The sequence below is a fragment of the Phytophthora cinnamomi genome (genome assembly GCF_018691715.1).
Source record: "Phytophthora cinnamomi strain GKB4 chromosome Unknown Contig106, whole genome shotgun sequence".
Classification (NCBI taxonomy): domain Eukaryota; phylum Oomycota; class Peronosporomycetes; order Peronosporales; family Peronosporaceae; genus Phytophthora; species Phytophthora cinnamomi.
The window spans coordinates 218,724-237,321 of NW_027151039.1; the positions used below are offsets into that span (position 1 = coordinate 218,724).

Here is an 18,598-nt window from a genome sequence, read left to right on the forward strand (position 1 = left end):
CGCGAAAAGGCTATAACCAAAAAGATTACAAAAGTGGCCCAGCATTTACGTATACAATTGTTTTCGTGCCGCCTACTGTTTTCGTGGCGCACTAGTAGGCTGCTACTGTAGTGGCGACTTCCCCGGCTTAGGCATGCTACATGTACGGTGGTGCCACCACCATACATGCAGCACCGCCAGTATTGATGTGTCCTGCCAGGGCCCATCCTGTCTCGAGGACACATCACTAGGGTGCTAGTGCAGGAGTGCTGCCTTGAACCAGTGATGATTATTTCCGTGGCATATGTGTATTGAAATAGAATGGTGGACAAACTAGACGAATGGACAAAAGATACCAAATGGGCAACGATTTAACGAACTCATCACTTAAACTTAAAATACTATGGAGAAGAAGAGACCAACCAAGCGAAGTGAGAAGAGACCAACCAAGCGACCAACCAAGCGAAGTGCAGCTGGTCGCCGCGATTTATAGCGGCCCGTCACACTGTAGGCCTGTATACGTTTTGCTCAAAACTGTCGCAAACTGACTGAAACAGAAACGTTGTTAGTTCTGTTTGTGCACGCAGAACTGCTTGGCCCACTCATCGCGGAGAACCGGCACCAAAGCTGCTTGGGCCACTCAGAAGAAGATCCGCTTGGCCTGCTCGTGGCGGAGCACCGTCACTTGACCCTAACGAAATACTACTTCGAAGTAGTTCGTACACCCAAATAGCGCAAAACTTGGCTAAGACGATCGCAACCATTATCTGATTTTACGGGAAACCAGGAGATATCTCTGCTAAGCTGATACATGAATTTCATCTTCTTTCACAGGAAGGGATAGGAACAGGCCAAACGGTGTTAGTTTAGGGCTCGTTTGTTGTAAGTTTGAGCATAAACTAAAACTACTTGAAACGTTTCCTGTCAGTTGTCAGTCTCGCAAAACGTTATCAGGCCTACTGTTGGAACGATCGGCGCTGGGACCGCTTCCGCAAATTCCGGCTGGCATGCTCCCTGCGGTGTGTGTATGTAAACCCTACTCACTGAACATCAGCAACAAGCTGGAGTCTGGTAGTGTGGCAGTGCTTCAGTAGGAGTCTCGTAGTCCATCGTGGTGTACCTAGTGATTCGGTTAGGAGCCCATCGGGATTGTGCTGAGATAGCAAGTGCACGGTAAGGTGCAGATTACTATAAAACTATAGTCGTCTAAGTATGTATCTCGGCGACTTTCCGACGTACATGTCAAATAATATTTGACATAATATGTATGCACCGATTCGATCTACTGTAGTTACACTGTGGGTTCAAGCCCACGGCGTTATAGCTTGAAGTGCAGTTCTCTGGAGTTATGAAAATCTACTCGACTGAGGCAGCGGCAAGTACACCTGAAAGCATAACGGTCACCCAGCGAAAATGTGAACGTCTACGTCCACGAACACTGTGTTTATTGATCGTAGCGCCAAACCTTTCTTCACCATTGCATCCGACTAAGACAGGTACAAACTGCTAGCGAACACAACATCGCGCTTGATCGCTTCAGAGGCGACCTCCATCTTGCGGTACAGCTGCGGGTCGCCGATGACACGAGCAGCGTTACGCACCTCACGACACACTTCATCTAGACGCGTGATGCAGCGCACGATCGAGCCTTCCTGGACATCTGTGAGTTCGCAAAGCTGCTTGAACGGCATCCCACGTGCCCATTCATACACCACCTCCATCAAGCCAAAGTTGAGAGCACCCTTGCAATAAACGGCAGGATCAATCTCTAGGTGCTGCTCCAGCTGAATCAGTCCAAGTGACTCGGCGATGTTCTTAACCACTTCACGAGTGCTTTCCAGAGTTTGTGTCAACGTGGGCTCGGATTGCGATTTCTCCTGGAAGATGAGCGCAGACAACACGGCCACGATCTCTTCAGGCTCCAGGTTCGCCAGTACGTTCTCGAATATCATCTCCGTCAACACGAGCTCTTCACAGGTGTTGATCTCGCACGCCACTCGTCCCTTAACCTGCACAACGCCATCCTCAGAGATGTACCCGAGCCGCTTCAGCACGCTCAGTCGCTGCTGGAAGTCAGGGAACAGCGAAAGCGAGTCGTTCGAAAGCTCCCGAGTCATTCGCACCAGGTACGCCTTCAACTTGAAAATTTTCTCTACTTTACCCATGACGCGAGACACAGACGGCGAGTCGCTTGCACAGGGGTGGCTGAGTACCATCGAGTGCACCTGCTGCCACTGCGAGTAGCCCGTTGCCACTTCGAGGTCATTCACCTTGAGATCTCCCATCAAGTCGACATACGCGATCGCTGCCTTTTGTGTCGTAGCAGCATCCTTCTCAAGCTGTGTCAGGAATTCAATACTGCTGGCGAGCTCCTTCTTCGACGATGAAGCCACGAGCGTCTTGGTATTTACGCCTGAGGCTTCAACGGAGGTTACGCTTTCAACGCAACTCTCGGGGACCTCTATCACAGCGTACTTCCGTCCTAAAAGTGTAGCAGTAGATGGTGCAGAGAGCTCGCCGCTTTCTTGGCTTTCAGATTTGCCCTTTTTGCCCATTCGCCCGAACATACGGTCATCATAGTCGTCTTTCTTGCTACGGAGCATACGTCCTCCTCCGAAGAGTGTGCTAGGACTCTTCTTCGTGGCTGATGTTGTCTCCACCTTAGGGGGTTCGTAGTCATCTGGACAGAGAGTGATCACCATAATCGACTTGAACACTCCCTTGTGACTTGTATCAGCAGTACTCGAGCTTTGAAGCTCAGTTTCAAACGAAAGCTTCGATCGAGCAGTCCCACCTTCATCTACCTTAGTAGAGTTCGTGCGCACAACCAAAGCCAATTGGTCAGATGAAAGTCCCTTGACGTTCAGAATCACGACTCGGCCTGGTGCTATCGCACTCTTGGCAGCTTGGATGTTGTTTGTCAAGAGCCACTTGGTCAACTTTTTTTCCAGTTCACGCTTCTCGCGCTTGAGCTGATAGAATTCTTGCATCTGTACGAGCTCACCACTAGCCTCAAGGTGCGGGTAATCCTCTACGAGCGATCGCTCAAGTTGCTGAAGTAACGTCTTGCCCTTTTGGATCAACTTCGGGATATTTTTCGATGCAAGTGCTTTTTGTGTGTGAAATTCTGAAAACGAGCGCTTCATCATGTCCTCCACCGTCAGTACTTCCACTCGCAGGAGATTCAAAATCATGTTGTAGGTAAGACGGAACTGACTAGAGAGAGACGTTGCCTTTCCTGCCAACATTGTCCTCAACGAGGTAGGCTCAGGGACATCGTTCCAACACGCGATGATGACAGTACCAACTGAATCAAGACCGCGACGACCCGCTCGACCAGCCATTTGCGTGTACTCACCGGGCAAAAGATCGCGGAAGTTCTTGCCGTCGTGTTTACGAATGCCGTTAAACACCACCGTACGTGCAGGCATATTCACACCCATGGCAAACGTTTCCGTCGAAAACAGCACCTTCACAAGTCCACGGCCGAACAAAATTTCTACCATCTCCTTGATGATAGGGAGGAGGCCTCCGTGGTGAACACCAATTCCACGCTTGAGCATCTCCTTCATCATTACCACCTGCGGGAGCTCTCGATCGGATCCCTGGAGCCGCTGCACACTCGTCTCAAGGAAAAGATGGATTTCTGACCTCTCTGACGGGGTACTAAGATCAAGCTTAGCCAGCTTGTTTGCGCTTTCCTCGCACAACCGCTTACTGAAAGCAAACACAACCACTGGAAGCAGCGACTTGTCCTTCAAAGTGTTGATTAGCTTGGTCCACTCGCCTTGATCCCCACCAGATGTACGAATTGTTCGTGCATTGGCGCTGCTGCCGCCACCCCGAGCAACGGCTCTTCCGCCTCGACCACCGGCCTTCGCTTTATCCGAAGCAGGGAAGAGTTTCGCCTTTGCTGCACCATGAGCAGTTGGTAGATATCCAGTGGTGGCATCGTACAACTTGAATAATTCCTTTCCAGCATATAGGAAGTGCTGGAGGGGCACGGGACGCTTGTAAGTAGATATCACGTGAATCTTCTGCTTCTTCGTGCGTCCGATCCAATCAGAGAACTCCAGGTGGTTCGGAGTAGTTGCCGAAAGGAACACCATGCCGATATGTTCGGGGAGCATGATAATCACTTCCTCCCACACTACACCACGCTCGCTGTCATTGATGTAGTGAATCTCATCAAAGATAACCCACTCGATGTCACGGATAATATCGGCTCCGCGATATAGCATTGAACGCAAAATCTCCGTCGTCATGACGAGGCAACTTGCCTCCGGGTTAATGCTGACGTCACCAGTAATGAGGCCAACATTGTCGGGCCCAAACTTGGTGCGGAAATCGCGGTACTTTTGGTTTGACAACGCCTTGATGGGGGACGTGTAAATGGTTCGAGTCATGTGCTTCTGAGACATCGCGATCGCGTACTCTGCAATCACGGTCTTACCTGCGGAGGTGTGAGCTGCCACGAACACGCACTCGTGGCGCTCCAGATGAATGACACACTCCTTCTGGAACACGTCGAGCTCAAAGTCGTACTTCATGGCCATCTCCGGCACCTTCTCGTGGAAGTTGCGCACATCAACACTCGCCATGCTCGCCCACTCGGAGGTCGGACTCGTTCGCTTCTGCAGAGTCAGCGCCGTCGACTCGGAGGCCGAATCCAGGATCGACTCCAACTCTGTCTCCGGGTCGTCGATGCCACCATCCGCATCTGAAGCTGCCGTGGCAGCTGTACCGACCTTCGCGTCGATATCCGTCGCCACTGCTCCATTCACATCCTCCTTGCCGTCTCCACCGTCCTCCACCACCGCTTCCTGCTCGTCGTCCTCAACGGAAAAGCCCAGCTCCGTGAGCTCTCCGTCGTCCTCCATCTCGCGCAGCAGCTGGTCCAGTCCGACCGTCGAGTTCTCGTCGTTCTGGCGCATGGCGTTCGCCGCCTTCTCGTCCAGCACGGCGCTCCTGACCGCTGCAACATGGTCCCTGTCCGCCACGGCGTCAAAGTAGGGCCGGAGCAGCGACTTGGGGTTCACGCCCACGATATTCTCCACCTCCTCCCCGTCCTGCTGCACCTCCTGCCTCTCGATGCTCCTCACATCCTCCGCCGTCAAGCAGCCACTGATCCCGGGCACGTCGAACACGAGGCTCTGCAGCAGCTCGAGCTCCAGCTCGTCGCTCTGCTGCTGCAGCACGAGCCGGTTCCTGTGCTGCTCCTCCTGCCTCGCCAGCAGCTTCTCCGTGGGCGTCCGCGCGTCCTGCGGCGGCGTCTCCGTCTGCAGCTCGGCCAGCGAGTCGCCCCCGGGCGAGAACGGCCGGTTGCTCATCTTGCCGCGCGCGTACTCGTCCTGTCTGCTCAGCGCGCTGCTGAAGCCGGCGCTGGCGCCGGCCCTGGCGGCGTCCACGGGGCGGAACTCGTACTGCAAGTGCAGCGGGCTGTTGACCAGCGCTGCCCGCTGCGGGACGAGCTCCTGGCGGGGCGAGGACATGGGCATTTGCGCCAAGAAGCGGCTCGGAGGGACGGCGGACGCGCTCCAGCCGCGAGGGAAGGGCCCCAGCCGCTCCAGCGCGAACAGCGGGTGCGCCGCGGCCTCCAGCTCCTCCTGGAGCGTTGTCTGAGCCGCGTAGGGCGACGTGAGGCGCGCCCGCGGCAGCGCAAAGGGCGCTGTAGTAGATGGAGAGGAGGAATTGTGAGGCAGGATTAGTACCGCCTCGGGCGCGCTGGAGGACGCGGAGAGCACGGAGAACTGGTCCAGAGCTGCGTTGGCGCTTGGAGAAGAGGCTGGTGCAGTGGGAGAGGTGGAGGCCTCGGCGTTCAGCCGCGACAGCTCCGCCAAGACGCGCTCCACCGCCGCCATCGTGCCGATCTTGGTGGCGTATCCGGATGTGTAACCCTCGGGGTTATGATATGGGTTACGTCGGTGTGGGTACGGAATTTGGGTTACGTGGTGTGGTGGGTACTGTACTGTAACCCAGTTACGGGTCTTCACCCTTTTGGAGCGATAATGGGGGCGGCGGATGAGGACCTGGCGCTGCGCTGCTGCGTGTGCGGCACGTCGGCCGAGGACGACAGCAACTACCTCAACACCAAGATGAAGATGCTCATCTCCAAATGCGGCCACCGCTTGTGGGTCTCTCCGCGCGCGGGCGGTCTCTCTTGAGAGCAATATGAAGTGTACCCCCCTGGACTTACCTCTGAGTTGTAATGTCTGCTGCAGCTGCGACCACTGCATCAAGCGCGAGTTCCAGCACCAGCGCGAGATCGCCTGCCCCGCCTGCGAGAAGCCCGTGAAGAAGTCGCAGCTGCAGGACAAGACCATCGAGGAGCTCAACTTCGTCAAGGAGACGTCGGTGCGCAAGAAGGTCACCAAGGAGTAAGGATACCTTCGTATGACTATTGGAAGGTTGTTGTGTATGTAAACTGACGATTCTGTATGCTAGCTATAACAAAACGGAGGACGATTTCGACACGCTGGACGAGTACAATGACTACTTGGAGATGCTGGAGAACCTCAGTACGGGATCAGCGCACTTTATCGCTGCTTGAGTGCTGTTGTGCTAACCACAGCTGCTGCTGCTGTAGTCTTCGATCTGGTGTACGGAGACGACGACGAGAAGGCAGCGGCGCAGAAGCAGTGGAAGCAGTATCGCCAGGAGAACGCCATCGCCATCGCCACGAACGACGCCAAGAAGGCCGACGAAGAGCGGCGAATCGCGCAGCTGATCGCGGAGCAGCAGAGGCTGGCGGAGGAGCGGCGGCAGCTGCAGCAGCGTGAGGACTCGCAGTTTGAAGCGGATCTAGAGCGTCAGAAGGCGCAGCTGATGGAAGTGGCGCTGGGAGAGCGAGACGAGAGCGAAGTCGCCAAGCTGCGTGCGACGACGACGGCTATTCCTATCGACCAGGCTGTCACGGCGGAGATGGAGGCGGCGATGATGGGCTTCCAGCCGGGAGTTATCGGCGGACCGCAGCCCGTCCCGGTCCCTGGAGGCAAGCGCGGACCCAACTTCGGTGTGAACGAGTCGAAAAAGCTGCGTCGTCAGCAGCAGCTGGCAGGTGGCTACGACCCGGACTTGCACTTCAAGCGCAACCGAAGCGAGGCCTGGTGCGGCATTTACTTCCACCCCGTCGATAGAAAGCACGAAGGCAACGGCCCAACCCCGATGGAAATCTGCTAGAGCAACCCACCATCGATGCCGAAGCAGAAGAGTACTTTATAACTAAAAATTGAATAGCGATCGACCGAGAGCAAATACGATTGATGACAGGCAAAAAAAAAGTGTATTTGTTTACCTACTCAATTGCAGGCGTACATGCCTGGGATACGGCATGGCTCCAAAGATTTTTACTTTAAACCCATAGGATCTCACGATAGACGTCGAGTCTGGCAAAATCGAGGATGATCTCAATGACAGCAGTGGGTAACGTTATCACCATCGAAACACTCAGCAGGGCAAGGCGGCGCTCAAGCGGTAGTTCTTCGTAGCCAAGCCACTTGCCGTGATGGTACTTCTCAAATCGGTATTCGACATTCTTTGCATGCACGTCTTTCTCATCCATCGACATTGCCAAATACCGCAGCGTTCTGTTTTTCATCAGCGACGAATGGAGTGTATTCAGAATCCTATTTTCTGGGCTCGTAGGATTTTCTTCAAGGTGCAGGGACTGCAAATTGCGAATAGCAGTACACTCAGCATCGCCCAGGACGGAAAAAAGGTCTTTCTGGCTTGCAGCACTGATATGGTTTTGGTCAGCCTTGAGCGTGCGTAGAACGCTGCTCCCACGTCGAAACGCTCTTGTTATCGGTGTGATATCAGTCAATTCACATCCACCAATATCCAACTCCGTCAGAAACGGACAGCTTTCCAGGACAGCACCCAACGTACAGCTCGCAAACGAATTATTGCGCAGATTTAGTGTCCTGAGCGGCTGGCCGATGACTTGCAGCCACTCTAATAAAACACGATCAATTGGCTGAGAACCCAGAGGTCCAACCAACTCGCCATCGTCTCCGATCTGCAACACTTGTGAAGCTGTCTTTATACCAACCATCGTGAGTGTTTCCAGTTGCTGATGCTGCTGTTGCTGCTGGGTAGTGCCGCTGCAGCTAGTATCAAATCGGATCTTGGTTCTAACGATCTTCGAGTTTTTAACATACAGAATTCCATACGCCGGAACCATAACGCAGGTCCACGACTTTCCTGACTCCAGCACATGGCACCACAATGCTGCTTCGAGCTTCAACGCTGGTTTAGATCGTCTATTGGCGTGCTTACTCGCTTCACGAGGAATTTCCAGGCGACTACCAGCAGCCACCAAAGCCCATTGGTTCAGCGGGCCATGATCGTGAAGACATGTTTGACTAGGTTTCTTCGGCATCAGATATGAACCATAATCTGCAGATCCAAGTACATCGCGCACAAGCTCGATGTCTTCAAATCGAAGTACGCAGTACGAGATGTCCAAATTGGTGATGTGAGACTTTGATGCCGGATGTAAAATGCCATATGCAAGCCATAGCCACGAGTCGCCACCTCCAAACCCTTGCAACGATAGCTCACGAACCCCTCGCTGGCTATTGCCTACGTGTATGGCCGAAAAGATCGATGCGAGCTGGAAATTATTTAGCCTACACGAATTCAAGACGAGCTTCGCCAGTGACGTTCCGGGGATGTCAACACCACCTCCGGATAGTGAGATAGTAAAGCATGCTGACATCAATTCGCAGAAAGACCGCATGAAGCGTTTAGACGTCATTAAAGTAAACACCCTACTCAGCCTCAGATCGTTCACCGACAGTTCAGGAAGTGCCAATATTTGCGCGAGTGCGGTTAAATCACGCTCAGATACCAAGTTAGCGCTAAGATCCAAGCATTGGACTTTGAAGAAAACTTTTGTCAATCTTGAAGCAGTCCCGTCGCGTCCAGAAGCTGTCTTCAAGAGGAACTCGATACCATTAGCGCATTTCAACATACGTAGTTGACTTTGTGAGAAATCCAGGTTGATCATCACAGTCTGGGGCGACCGTGGAATGACAATTCGAAGTCTGGCCAGCAGTTCCCGGGCGCGGTGGTCTACGTGACGGAATGATTTGTTGGAGTCTGGCGAGAATGATTCAGCGATGAGTGCCAAAAGTTCATTATTGATCTTCAGCTTGGAGAATACCAGTTGGAACTTCGGCATCTCGTGTACCTCGGTAGCACTTCTAGCTGGCGCACAGCTCGACACCTCCCGTCGACGCCCAACCCGAGGCTCACGATCCAGCGAGAAAAACTCATCGCAGCGAGAAAAACCACATGCATTGCTCAGCACATGCCACCAGAAGCGTGGATTCCCACGCCATGAATACTCGGGGTAGCATGCCACAAGGCTAAGAAAGCGAATGGCCACCAGCTTTTCGTAAGCATGAGGGTCATCACCAACGCCCTGAGCACAAGGTTTGTCAGTTGCAGTGCTTCGAATGCTGTTGTTGGTGTCTGGAGTGACGGAAACACCGCCGTGTTGAGCAGTTTGGCGTGGGTTGTCTTTGCAGTTGGCGTACTCGGCAGACTCAGCTTGAAAACTCACTGATATCCACGGTACAGGCAGCGAATAGACGTCGCTTGCTTCGCACCTCGAAGCTTGGGAAGGTAAGAGATACACGTTTTCCTTCAGACACGCGCAGACGCCAGCCACATGCCGCTCCATCGCACTGGTAGGACGCGGAGGCGTCGATCTCGATCGCGGTCGAGCCATGCTGTCGAGACTCTCGACTCGAGAGGCGTATCGGGAACGCTTTGTGAGAACGTGCTGAGTGGGACGCGACGAATACCTTGTTTTTGTATGGGGCCCATCTTCAACTGACAACCAATTCTCTGGGGCGTCACGATAGACTCGCGGCGAAGCTGCTTGTTGCAACGTTGGAAATTCGTGCATCACACCCTCGCTATATTATAGTAGCCTCCTAGTGTACTGATCAAATTCGCTGCGTGCAGAGGAACTCTCACTCCATGAGATTCAAGCCACTCTCGTCCACAGGAATTTTGTCCATGGTTGTCTCGTTGAGCTTGCCAGCGAGATCAGCTATGCGCTTTGGGATACCCTGAGTAGCTCGCAGAGCTGGGTGGGAAGCTATCAGCTCCAGCTTATCTGTCGAGTTGGCAGCACGCGCGTGCTTCAGCTCTTCAACGCGAATTGGCCGGCTCATCAGACTAACGAGCATCATCGTGGCACTCTTCATGTCGAATTTCGACAGCGTGTATAAGCGCTCGCCATGACCGCGGACAGCGCCATCCGTACAGATGGACGTTCGCGCTGTCAGCACGATCTTCAGCGAGGCATTATTGGTCAGCAGGTCCGACAGGAACGCGCGGAACCGGTCGCGGCGAGCGTCATTGCGGAGCAGATAGTCGCAGCCATCTAAGACCATCAACATCTGCTGACTATTGAATTCGATCCGTGCCTTGTGCTGTTTCAAATGATCCGAGACCATAGTCTCTAACCGACTCAACACCCGACACCTGCCGTTTGCGATGTTGATGTTTCGCCGCATCATGCCCACATGCTCGTCCATTTCATCTTGAGCAAGCTTGGCAACCGAAAAGATGCGAACACCTCCCTCCGAAGTAATGCGTGGCCCGACATAATTTGCCACTGCGTGGGCGACCGCAGTCTTACCGATGCCTTCCTCGCCGCATATCGTCACAAGGCGCGTAATGCGAGACTGGGTCATCATCAACGCAAGGCAGATCTTGTATACTTCCACGGAGCGGTTGCAAAATCCTTGACACATTGCCGGCAGGTCATCAAACCAAAGCTTCGGGTACCGCTTCGATTTCATGGGCTCAAGATTGACAGTGTTACTGGATTCCACAGCCGCCAACGGAAAAATAACCTCCGAGTGGTCACCATCCTCCGGAAGCAGCATAAACTTTTCAGCTACTGCCATGGGCCCTCGGATGTTCGGCGACTTCGCGACTGATTGTTGCGCTATAGTGAAGCTTGCTCCCACGGACTTGCCAGTGGCAAGAGCCAAGTAGAACGCTCGCGTGAACTCGATAGCTGCGTAGTCTTCGATCTTCTGATTCGTGCGCACACCAATGACGTGAGGGATGCCGCACGACACAAAAGCGTACGCTAGTGGCGCAGACGAGCATGCAGACACAAACACAAGGCGCAGCGTAGACTCCCCTCCCCCTCCACCTGCCGAAAACAGCTCTTGAAGGCCTTTGTGAGGGATCGGGTGGACAAGTCCCATCCCATCCTCGAAGTAGAGATGGTTCTCGTCACCGTGGCCGGAGAAATGAAGCGCTCGACAGCCGAGCGTCACCATCGCCCGGAATGTATCTGTGTTCGCAAACTTCGCGACCACGCTAATTTGCCTCGGACATTGGTATATCCTGGACAACGTACCAGGTCCGTTGTTGCCCGAGGCATCGTTAATTGTAGCTGGTCTCTTGGCAAACTTGGAGGCTTCTATCAGACTCTTCTGGAGGATCGAGTACTCACGTTTCACATCCAGCTCAGCAATGGGATGGTACTTGCCGTGGATGTCTTTCCCTACCAGCGGCGCAGAGAAGAGAACGCCCAGCGTGTACTCCTGCAGGTTCGGTCCTTGCTGCGATTTCTCCTGCGAGTCGGCCAGGATCGCCGACTGGTTGCTCTTGGTGCCTTCCTGCGCGCCGCGCACGTGCGGGTCCTCCACCACGTAGCCCAGCAGCACGTTGCCCTGGCGCGACGACAGCAGCGTGATCTTCTGGCCGTCCGCGAGCTTGTACTTCTTGTTCTTGAGCACCTGCACGCCGTCGATGCGGATGCCGTTGGTGCTCTTGTCCGTGATGAACACGGCGTGGCGGTGCGTGTCCGGGTCCAGCGCCGTCTCGATCACGCAGTGGGTCCTGCTGAGCTTCACGGGGTCCACGCCCGACGTCTTCTTGTCGAAGATGCCCACGTAGTTGTCTCGCCCGAGCTTCACGCGCGGCGTGAGCATCTGCATCTCGATGCGGTAGAGCCCGCTCTTCTCCAGCGCGTTCTTCTGGAAGGCCGTGACCGCGCGGTCAACCTCGGGGTGCAGCACGAGGCGCAGGAGGCACAGCGACGGGCTGTCCTCGAGCGTCTGCGTGCACTCCTGCGTGTTCTGCTGCGAGATGCTCATGGCCTCCATGAGGTTCTGCGAGTCCTCGCGCAAGGCCTCGAACTGCTCCTCCCTGGCGTCCCTGGCGAGGCTGCTGGCCGTTGAACCTCTGCCTTCCGCGCTCTCCGGCAGCGCGTAGGGCGCCACGCGCGAGCGCTTGTTGGGCAGGCCGTGCAGCTCCGGCTCCTGCTCGGGGTCCCGACCGCTGCGGGCGCCCCAGGACGACGCCAGAGACGCGGAGGCGGACGACACGGACGAGAAGCTGGAGCCCAGACGCGTCTCCGCCGCGAACATCTGCAGCACGGACGGCGCGCTGGCGCCCGTGGAGGACGAGCGCAGCGTCACGGAGGGCGAGAGGCCGCCCAGCGCGTCCACGCGGCGCTTGCGGCTGTCGCCCAGCAGCGCGCCGCCCTCCACGAAGGGGCGCAGCGGCGCCGGCGAGTACACGCGCTTGTCGCCCATGGAGTGCGGAATCGGGAATGCGCGGTTTTGCGGTTGGGGCAGATCTGGAGGAGATGCGATTGGCTGAAATGCCGGCGAATGGCAGCGGAGTTGCAGTTGACTATAGATTGTGCAAGTGAGAGGGCGGAGGGGGGAACACGATTGGACGGCAATGTTGAAGTGCGCTGCAGACGGGATGGCTACAAAAATTGAGAGGCAAAATGGCTACAGATGAGGAATGGGTACGAGAGACTTTGGCAGCGTTGCTGCTTTTCGGAAATGGCTGCGAGTTGGTGAGGTAGGCGAGCCGGAGTCTCGACTGCCAAACCCTCGACAACGCACTGTGAAGGAATAGCGTGACGCCGCATCATCAACTCCAGATAACACGTGAATCAGGAAGTACGTCTTGCAACTACAGTACTGAAGTTTCACTCATAACTTCGACAATAGCACAGCAACTACCGCTATCGCCGTTGGCAACGCTGCAAATACTAGCAAAAATATTGAATTACAGTGCCAAGTGGCAAAGGTGATCCTGACCCATTACAATTTATTTGCGGTAGTATATGTACTTGTACTGCCCCGCCAGCGTTTCAAATAAAAGCGATATACAGACCAGGATCCAATAATTTTCTAGAACAATTGGTTTTACATTGATGAGTAGATGTAGGGCAACAATTGTCGATGCAAACACAATAAGTGCAACTTACCTAATCGCATAGTTTAGTCATTCCAAAATGTTCCTAACAGGAGCATGAAAATCCAGGATCGAGCTACCGTTTCAAAAAAACGTCGACTACGTCAGGCTCAAGACAGGCTTAAGATAGTTTGCGCCAAAAATTCGCAGCGTGCGGTTATCCTCTGGCCTGGAGGAACACTGCCAGTCATCAATTCGTGCTCTGGACTGCAAATGACAGTCTCTGTCAGCATGGAGAGCGCTAGTACGGACTCACCGCCACGGTACTCCATTGATGTTGAAGTATGGTCGGTAAATGAATAGACTAACAAAATTGTGCTGGACAGTGATGTCGTACCACTTGTATCCGACTTGCCACCTCCCCCTCAGCTCAAACGGTCCCGAATGCTTACAAGCAGCACTGATACTGCCAGCGATACTGCAACAAAACTGCGAATCAATGTTGATAAGCAGCGAAAAGGTTTCTTAAGTCCGCATCGACTGTCAGGTACAGCATGAAAAAAAAAAACAGATTACCGAGGTGTTAATTGCTTCGTAAAGCTCATCGATAATGTGTGAACATCTTACTTCAGCGTCATTCCGCCTCAATGCCGAATTGGCGCTTCGTGTGTCATTTGCGGTAATCGTTTCGTCAATTATTCAAACACGCGACGAAGCATACGATCCATCCAACGCTTACGACAAGAAATGGCTGTTCTTTCCGGATTGGTACTACCTCGGCGGGCTCAGTTACTGTGCGATTATGGTGGTGTTCTCGATGGCTTTTAACGTGGGAGGCACAATTCGAGAAGTCTGTCAAGGTTTTTGTGGTGTGGGCGTTGCACTGCTGTACAATTATCTGCTGTTCACTTTCATTGAAGTGGAAAGGTTTGACAGTCAGTCTGAAGACCCATACAAGAATTACTACAAGATCAACAAGGCTTTCAATTCAAGCGCATACTGGATAAACATCCCAAACCTAGTCGCGACATTGCCATGGATTGTCGTTTTCACTGTCGCCGTGATGATTCTGCCATTTCACTTGAACACGCGCAAGTATGCCGTGGGTACAAATGCCTACTTCAGTGAGTACATGTTCAACAGTAGCTGGGTACCTACAGCACAGCTAACAAAATGTTTATATTGTTTTTTGTGTGCAGCTTTGACAATCATCAATCCCGCCAACCCTTTAAGCCCTGGCCACCTGAAAAGCATTGACGACGAATTCTTCGACACCAGCAACATTTTGCGCAACTTACGGACATTTGCCATCGTTGGCGTCTTGGGCGCATTGATCTCAGTCGTTACGATGTGCATCCCCTACCCAATCTTGTGAGTAGTATTTTTTCAATCTGTACAATACTTGTATAAGTTTCATCGAGGACTAAAAATTATGCAATATCCAACAGTGCAATTTCTCAGCTACGCGAGGACTCGAAGAAAGCGTCCGCGGATCTACTGGAGCTCCTTAACATTATCGTGGACTCGTACTGTTTCAAAAACAAGAATGTGGAGAACATGGAGTTTCTCAAACTTCGACTTCGACGCAAATTTGACGACACTGAAGCTCGTTATCGACGCATGCTGACACTACAAGATGACGCCTGGTGGGAACAGTGTTTTGGGCTGCACTATGTTCTCCAATTTAACCGCGCCATATCCCGCAGCTACATTAAGCTGGTTGGTTCCCTGCTAGCAGACCTACGCACCCTGAATTATGCTATGTGCCTAGAGGACTATGGGCGTTTGCATACGATCTACATGGCAGTTCTGAAGAGAGAGATTTACATCATTCAGACGCGAACAAACGATCTGCTCAACGAGATTTCCCGCGAAGTCGATGCTCTTTCACCCCGTAAGTTATTATTCACATTGTCTTGGTCAGTAGACATTGCATTGACATTGCGCTTCTGTGCCTAGATCTCGACCTCAAATCGCTGGGTGCTCTAGACAATCAGGTTGAAATGGCACTCTACAAGCTTCGCAAAGTCCAAAACCGAACGCTGCGGAAAGAAGGTGTAACGCCTGATGAAGTCGCAGGAAATGTGCCCCTCAACTTGTTTTTGTTTTCGCTCAACTCTTTCTGCAGCACGCTTCTCAACTTCCAGCAGTCGCATAACAGCAAAGTCTACAATGATGTACACCGCGTACGGTCCTTTTTGAGATCCTCGCTGAAGAGGTTTACCGACCCGGCATACTACACAGATCTGATGCTGTGGATCACGGCACTGAAAATTACCGTGGCTATCATGACAGGTGTGGCCTTCAGCGTTGGGGTCTACGGATTCAGCGCATCTGTTCCTTCGTGCATTGCGTACATCATGGGTGGACACTTGGGAACTTCATTCCGAACGACTGTAAACCGTGTTGGCGGCGTCGTAGCAGGAAGCGTTGTTCCGTCCGTCTTCAAATTCTTCTTCGTGCAAATATGCGAGCCTGAGGTTTTAGGCATTGTTCTCTCCGATGTTGTCATGTTTATCTGGGTGGGAATGTGTATGTACGTATTCTTTGGACGCGGCTACGGTTCTTACGGCGGCATGGTCGCCGCGTTTGTTGCATCTGATACCTTACTGCGACAAACAGACATTTGCTATCCAAATGGGTCCGACACCTCTAACTCGGTTGCCGTCGCTTCATACTCATATCTCGCGCAAACGTCGGTGGCCGTCGTCATCTTCATCTCCGCTGAGACCTTCCTCTTCCCGAAGAGTGCAATTTCGCTACTACGTCAGAACATATTGTATACGTTCAAACTGCACCAAAAAGTGTTTGATGCTTTATTCGGCCATCACCTTTCTAGCTCGGTTGAGATGGACGAAGCTACAATGGCAGATATCCGCAACATGTTGCTGGTGCAGATCCCCAGTAAGCTTGAGGCACAGCGTCAATTGTTGATTGAAGCACAGGTGGAGCCACTGCTATGGCGACCCCAATTTTCTGCCGACAAGTACAAACGGGTGCTTGAGTTCTCAAATCGACTGCTCAATAGCAACTATTTGCTCTTCAAGTTGCTGCGTTGGTTCCACTTCCGAGTCAGGCAAAACCGGGTGAAATTGAATCCTGCAGACATCCGCAACGATATCGACGAAAACGAAAAGGATAGCGTTGACTGCCACACCCAATGGAAACTTTCGAGCAGCCACTTTCAATCGTTAGCGCGCGACAACTTTGAAACCATGGAGATGATTTTCAGCGATACCTTTCAATACTCCGATCCTGATCAAACGGCAGTTTTTATGCAAATGAAGGAGGCCTTTCGTCTAGCCGATAAAGATTGCAGTGGCGAACTCAACGCGGATGATGTCGCCATCATGCTTGGTACGATATTTGCGCAGTCTTGTGCCGTAAAAGAGAGTCAAATCAAAGCCTACGTTCAAGAGTTTATGAATGTGGTGGGGAAACCAGGCCGGTCGACAGTGTCGTTCGAGGACTTCATGGATGCAATTGAACACGGACTAAAATTTGAGGTGGAAGTGTACCGACGAGTAAAACCACGTGCGCCGGCACTTTTGTCAGAATATTTGTCTGAGGGAAATGAGCTGATCGCTAGGCAGGAGCCTTCATCCAGAAGTGGCCAAGAAGCTGGGGAGGCGATTCCAATCAAGAAGGAAGAGTCAAGATCAGCATCAATAACCGAAACTGTTGCTCCAGTTGTTTTAGCTGCTGATGTGACCGGTGAACAGGACACAACCACTTTTATCCCGTCTGAGAATGCGCCGGTGTTTCTTCGACGCGAATACGATGTTCTCAATGTAGAAGAATTCTCCATTTCCGATGTCGTGGCCCAGATGAAATCTGCTTATGTGGAGTGGCTACTAACAGACAAACGCTATGAGCGTATTTCCATGGAGGAGCAACTGCTACTCAACTGCCTGGTAAGTGGTGCAGAGAGCATTGCAAAGAGCCTATCAGGGTTAGAGGAAATTGCAATGGCATCATCCTAGAGTTCATGCAGCCCAACGCATTAGAAACAATGCATTTCTTACTGCAATTCCTTTGTAAGCAAATATATTGCATTTGACTTTATAGTGATACCGCAACCTCTCTGGTTCAGTCAAGTTCCCATTCGGTGCGACACCTCTTTGGCATTTTCGTGTTTATGCCGTACAATAGGTGCTCTCAATAATGCAGGCTCCACTTCAGCATCTCCCAGAAGCCGTTTACGGTTCATAAGTTTACTGTACTTCCCGAATGTCACGCACTTTAGCTAACTAGGGTCAAAGTATAAGCCCAAGTTGAAGTTTAGTCCGTTTTGGCGGGTGAGTCCAATATCTGCGTGTCTTTGTTTCAGCCAATGGATTGCGGTATCGGCTCATTTTCAGCCAATCCCTGCTCCTCTCCACAGAACACTGTGCACATGCAAAAGTAAGTGCCTCGGCCAGTAGATAGCGGTCAGTGAGCTCACTCGCGAATCCGCTTCAAGCCTGATAACCCAAATCCCAAGTGTGCACACGTCGCAGAAAATCTTCAACATGGTGGCCTGGGCGGACCGCTTCGACCTGGAGAAGCAAGTGACGTTCTACCTGTCCTACCACGACAACAAGGTCAACCAGTGCATCCACTTCGCCTGCATCTGGCAGATCTTCATCTCGGCGCTCTGCATGTTCGCGTCTATCGAGTCTTTCGCCGAGCCGCCGAGCTTCGCGTCCTGGCTGCCCTACGGCCAGTACGTGCTGCTCAACCCGTCCTGCATTCTGGCTGGAATCTACATGCTCTGGTACATCCAGCTGGACCACGTCGCTGGATCGCTGGGCGCCGTGTTGGTCTTCGCTAGCTACCTCTTCGCCAACTTCTTCGTGCAGGACTACGCGCCCAGCCACTTCGACCGACCAGGCTGGCAGATCGCTCTAGCTGTGCACTGCTTCGCGTGGATCATGCAGTTCATCGGCCACGGAGTGTTCGAGCGCCGCAAGCCCGCGCTGTTTGACAGTCTGGACCAGGCGCTGGTCACGGCTCCCATGTTCGTGCTGCTGGAAGCGCTCTTCGCGCTCGGATACCGCCCGGAGCTGTACAAGCGCGTCTCGGCTGCGGCGAAGAAGAACATTAAGGCGTTCCGAGCTACGAGCAAAACCCTGTAAACTTCAGAGTCTGAAGGTGAAGTGAGTGGGGTGTGAATGTTAGGTGCCTTTTTTACCTTTCAATGCATTACCAAAGTTTCGGTATTTGTTTGACTATGAAAACTTTGTAAGTGTGCTGTGGTCATCAGCTTCAACTTGGTCAAGGTGCTGTTTTAGGTCTTGATTAGCTGATCTTATGTAGTTCGATTTTCGGGTGCCGTCAGCGGAAGCAGGCGGACGAAGAAGAAGCCTGGCGATGGTAGACCGCCATGCTCAGCCAACCACAAGCGAGTGTCGGCCCATTCTTCTTAATGGCAGCTAGCAAGCGCGAG

General features: G+C 52.9%; 5 protein-coding genes across 5 annotated transcripts; 3 read left to right on the forward strand and 2 right to left on the reverse strand.

The window, feature by feature from the left end:
- Nucleotides 1-1,466: 1,466 nt before the first annotated feature.
- Nucleotides 1,467-5,840, reverse strand: IUM83_17370 (DEAD/DEAH box RNA helicase; the record flags this gene model as incomplete). Its single annotated transcript, XM_067942322.1, has 2 exons — nt 1,467-3,106; nt 4,433-5,840. 2 exons carry the CDS (start codon nt 5,838-5,840, stop codon nt 1,467-1,469), a joined length of 3,048 nt encoding a protein of 1,015 aa, XP_067782486.1.
- Nucleotides 5,841-5,987: 147 nt separating this feature from the next.
- On the forward strand, nt 5,988-7,158 carry IUM83_17371 (CDK-activating kinase assembly factor MAT1; the record flags this gene model as incomplete). The annotated part of the gene is made up of 4 exons (XM_067942323.1): nt 5,988-6,109; nt 6,201-6,356; nt 6,424-6,497; nt 6,566-7,158. 4 exons carry the CDS (start codon nt 5,988-5,990, stop codon nt 7,156-7,158), a joined length of 945 nt encoding a protein of 314 aa, XP_067782487.1.
- A 2,804-nt stretch (nt 7,159-9,962) lies between these two features.
- IUM83_17372 (uncharacterized protein) lies at nt 9,963-12,554 on the reverse strand (the record flags this gene model as incomplete). The annotated part of the gene is made up of 2 exons (XM_067942324.1): nt 9,963-10,061; nt 10,176-12,554. The coding sequence occupies 2 exons, from the start codon at nt 12,552-12,554 to the stop codon at nt 9,963-9,965; spliced, it is 2,478 nt and encodes an 825-aa protein (XP_067782488.1).
- Nucleotides 12,555-13,461: 907 nt separating this feature from the next.
- Nucleotides 13,462-17,153, forward strand: IUM83_17373 (Transmembrane protein; the record flags this gene model as incomplete). Its single annotated transcript, XM_067942325.1, has 7 exons — nt 13,462-13,493; nt 13,557-13,717; nt 13,803-14,294; nt 14,370-14,541; nt 14,619-15,064; nt 15,130-16,527; nt 16,615-17,153. 7 exons carry the CDS (start codon nt 13,462-13,464, stop codon nt 17,151-17,153), a joined length of 3,240 nt encoding a protein of 1,079 aa, XP_067782489.1.
- A 528-nt stretch (nt 17,154-17,681) lies between these two features.
- IUM83_17374 (putative endoplasmic reticulum membrane protein C16E8.02) lies at nt 17,682-18,287 on the forward strand (the record flags this gene model as incomplete). Its single annotated transcript, XM_067942326.1, has 1 exon — nt 17,682-18,287. The coding sequence occupies one exon, from the start codon at nt 17,682-17,684 to the stop codon at nt 18,285-18,287; it is 606 nt and encodes a 201-aa protein (XP_067782482.1).
- Nucleotides 18,288-18,598: the final 311 nt, after the last annotated feature.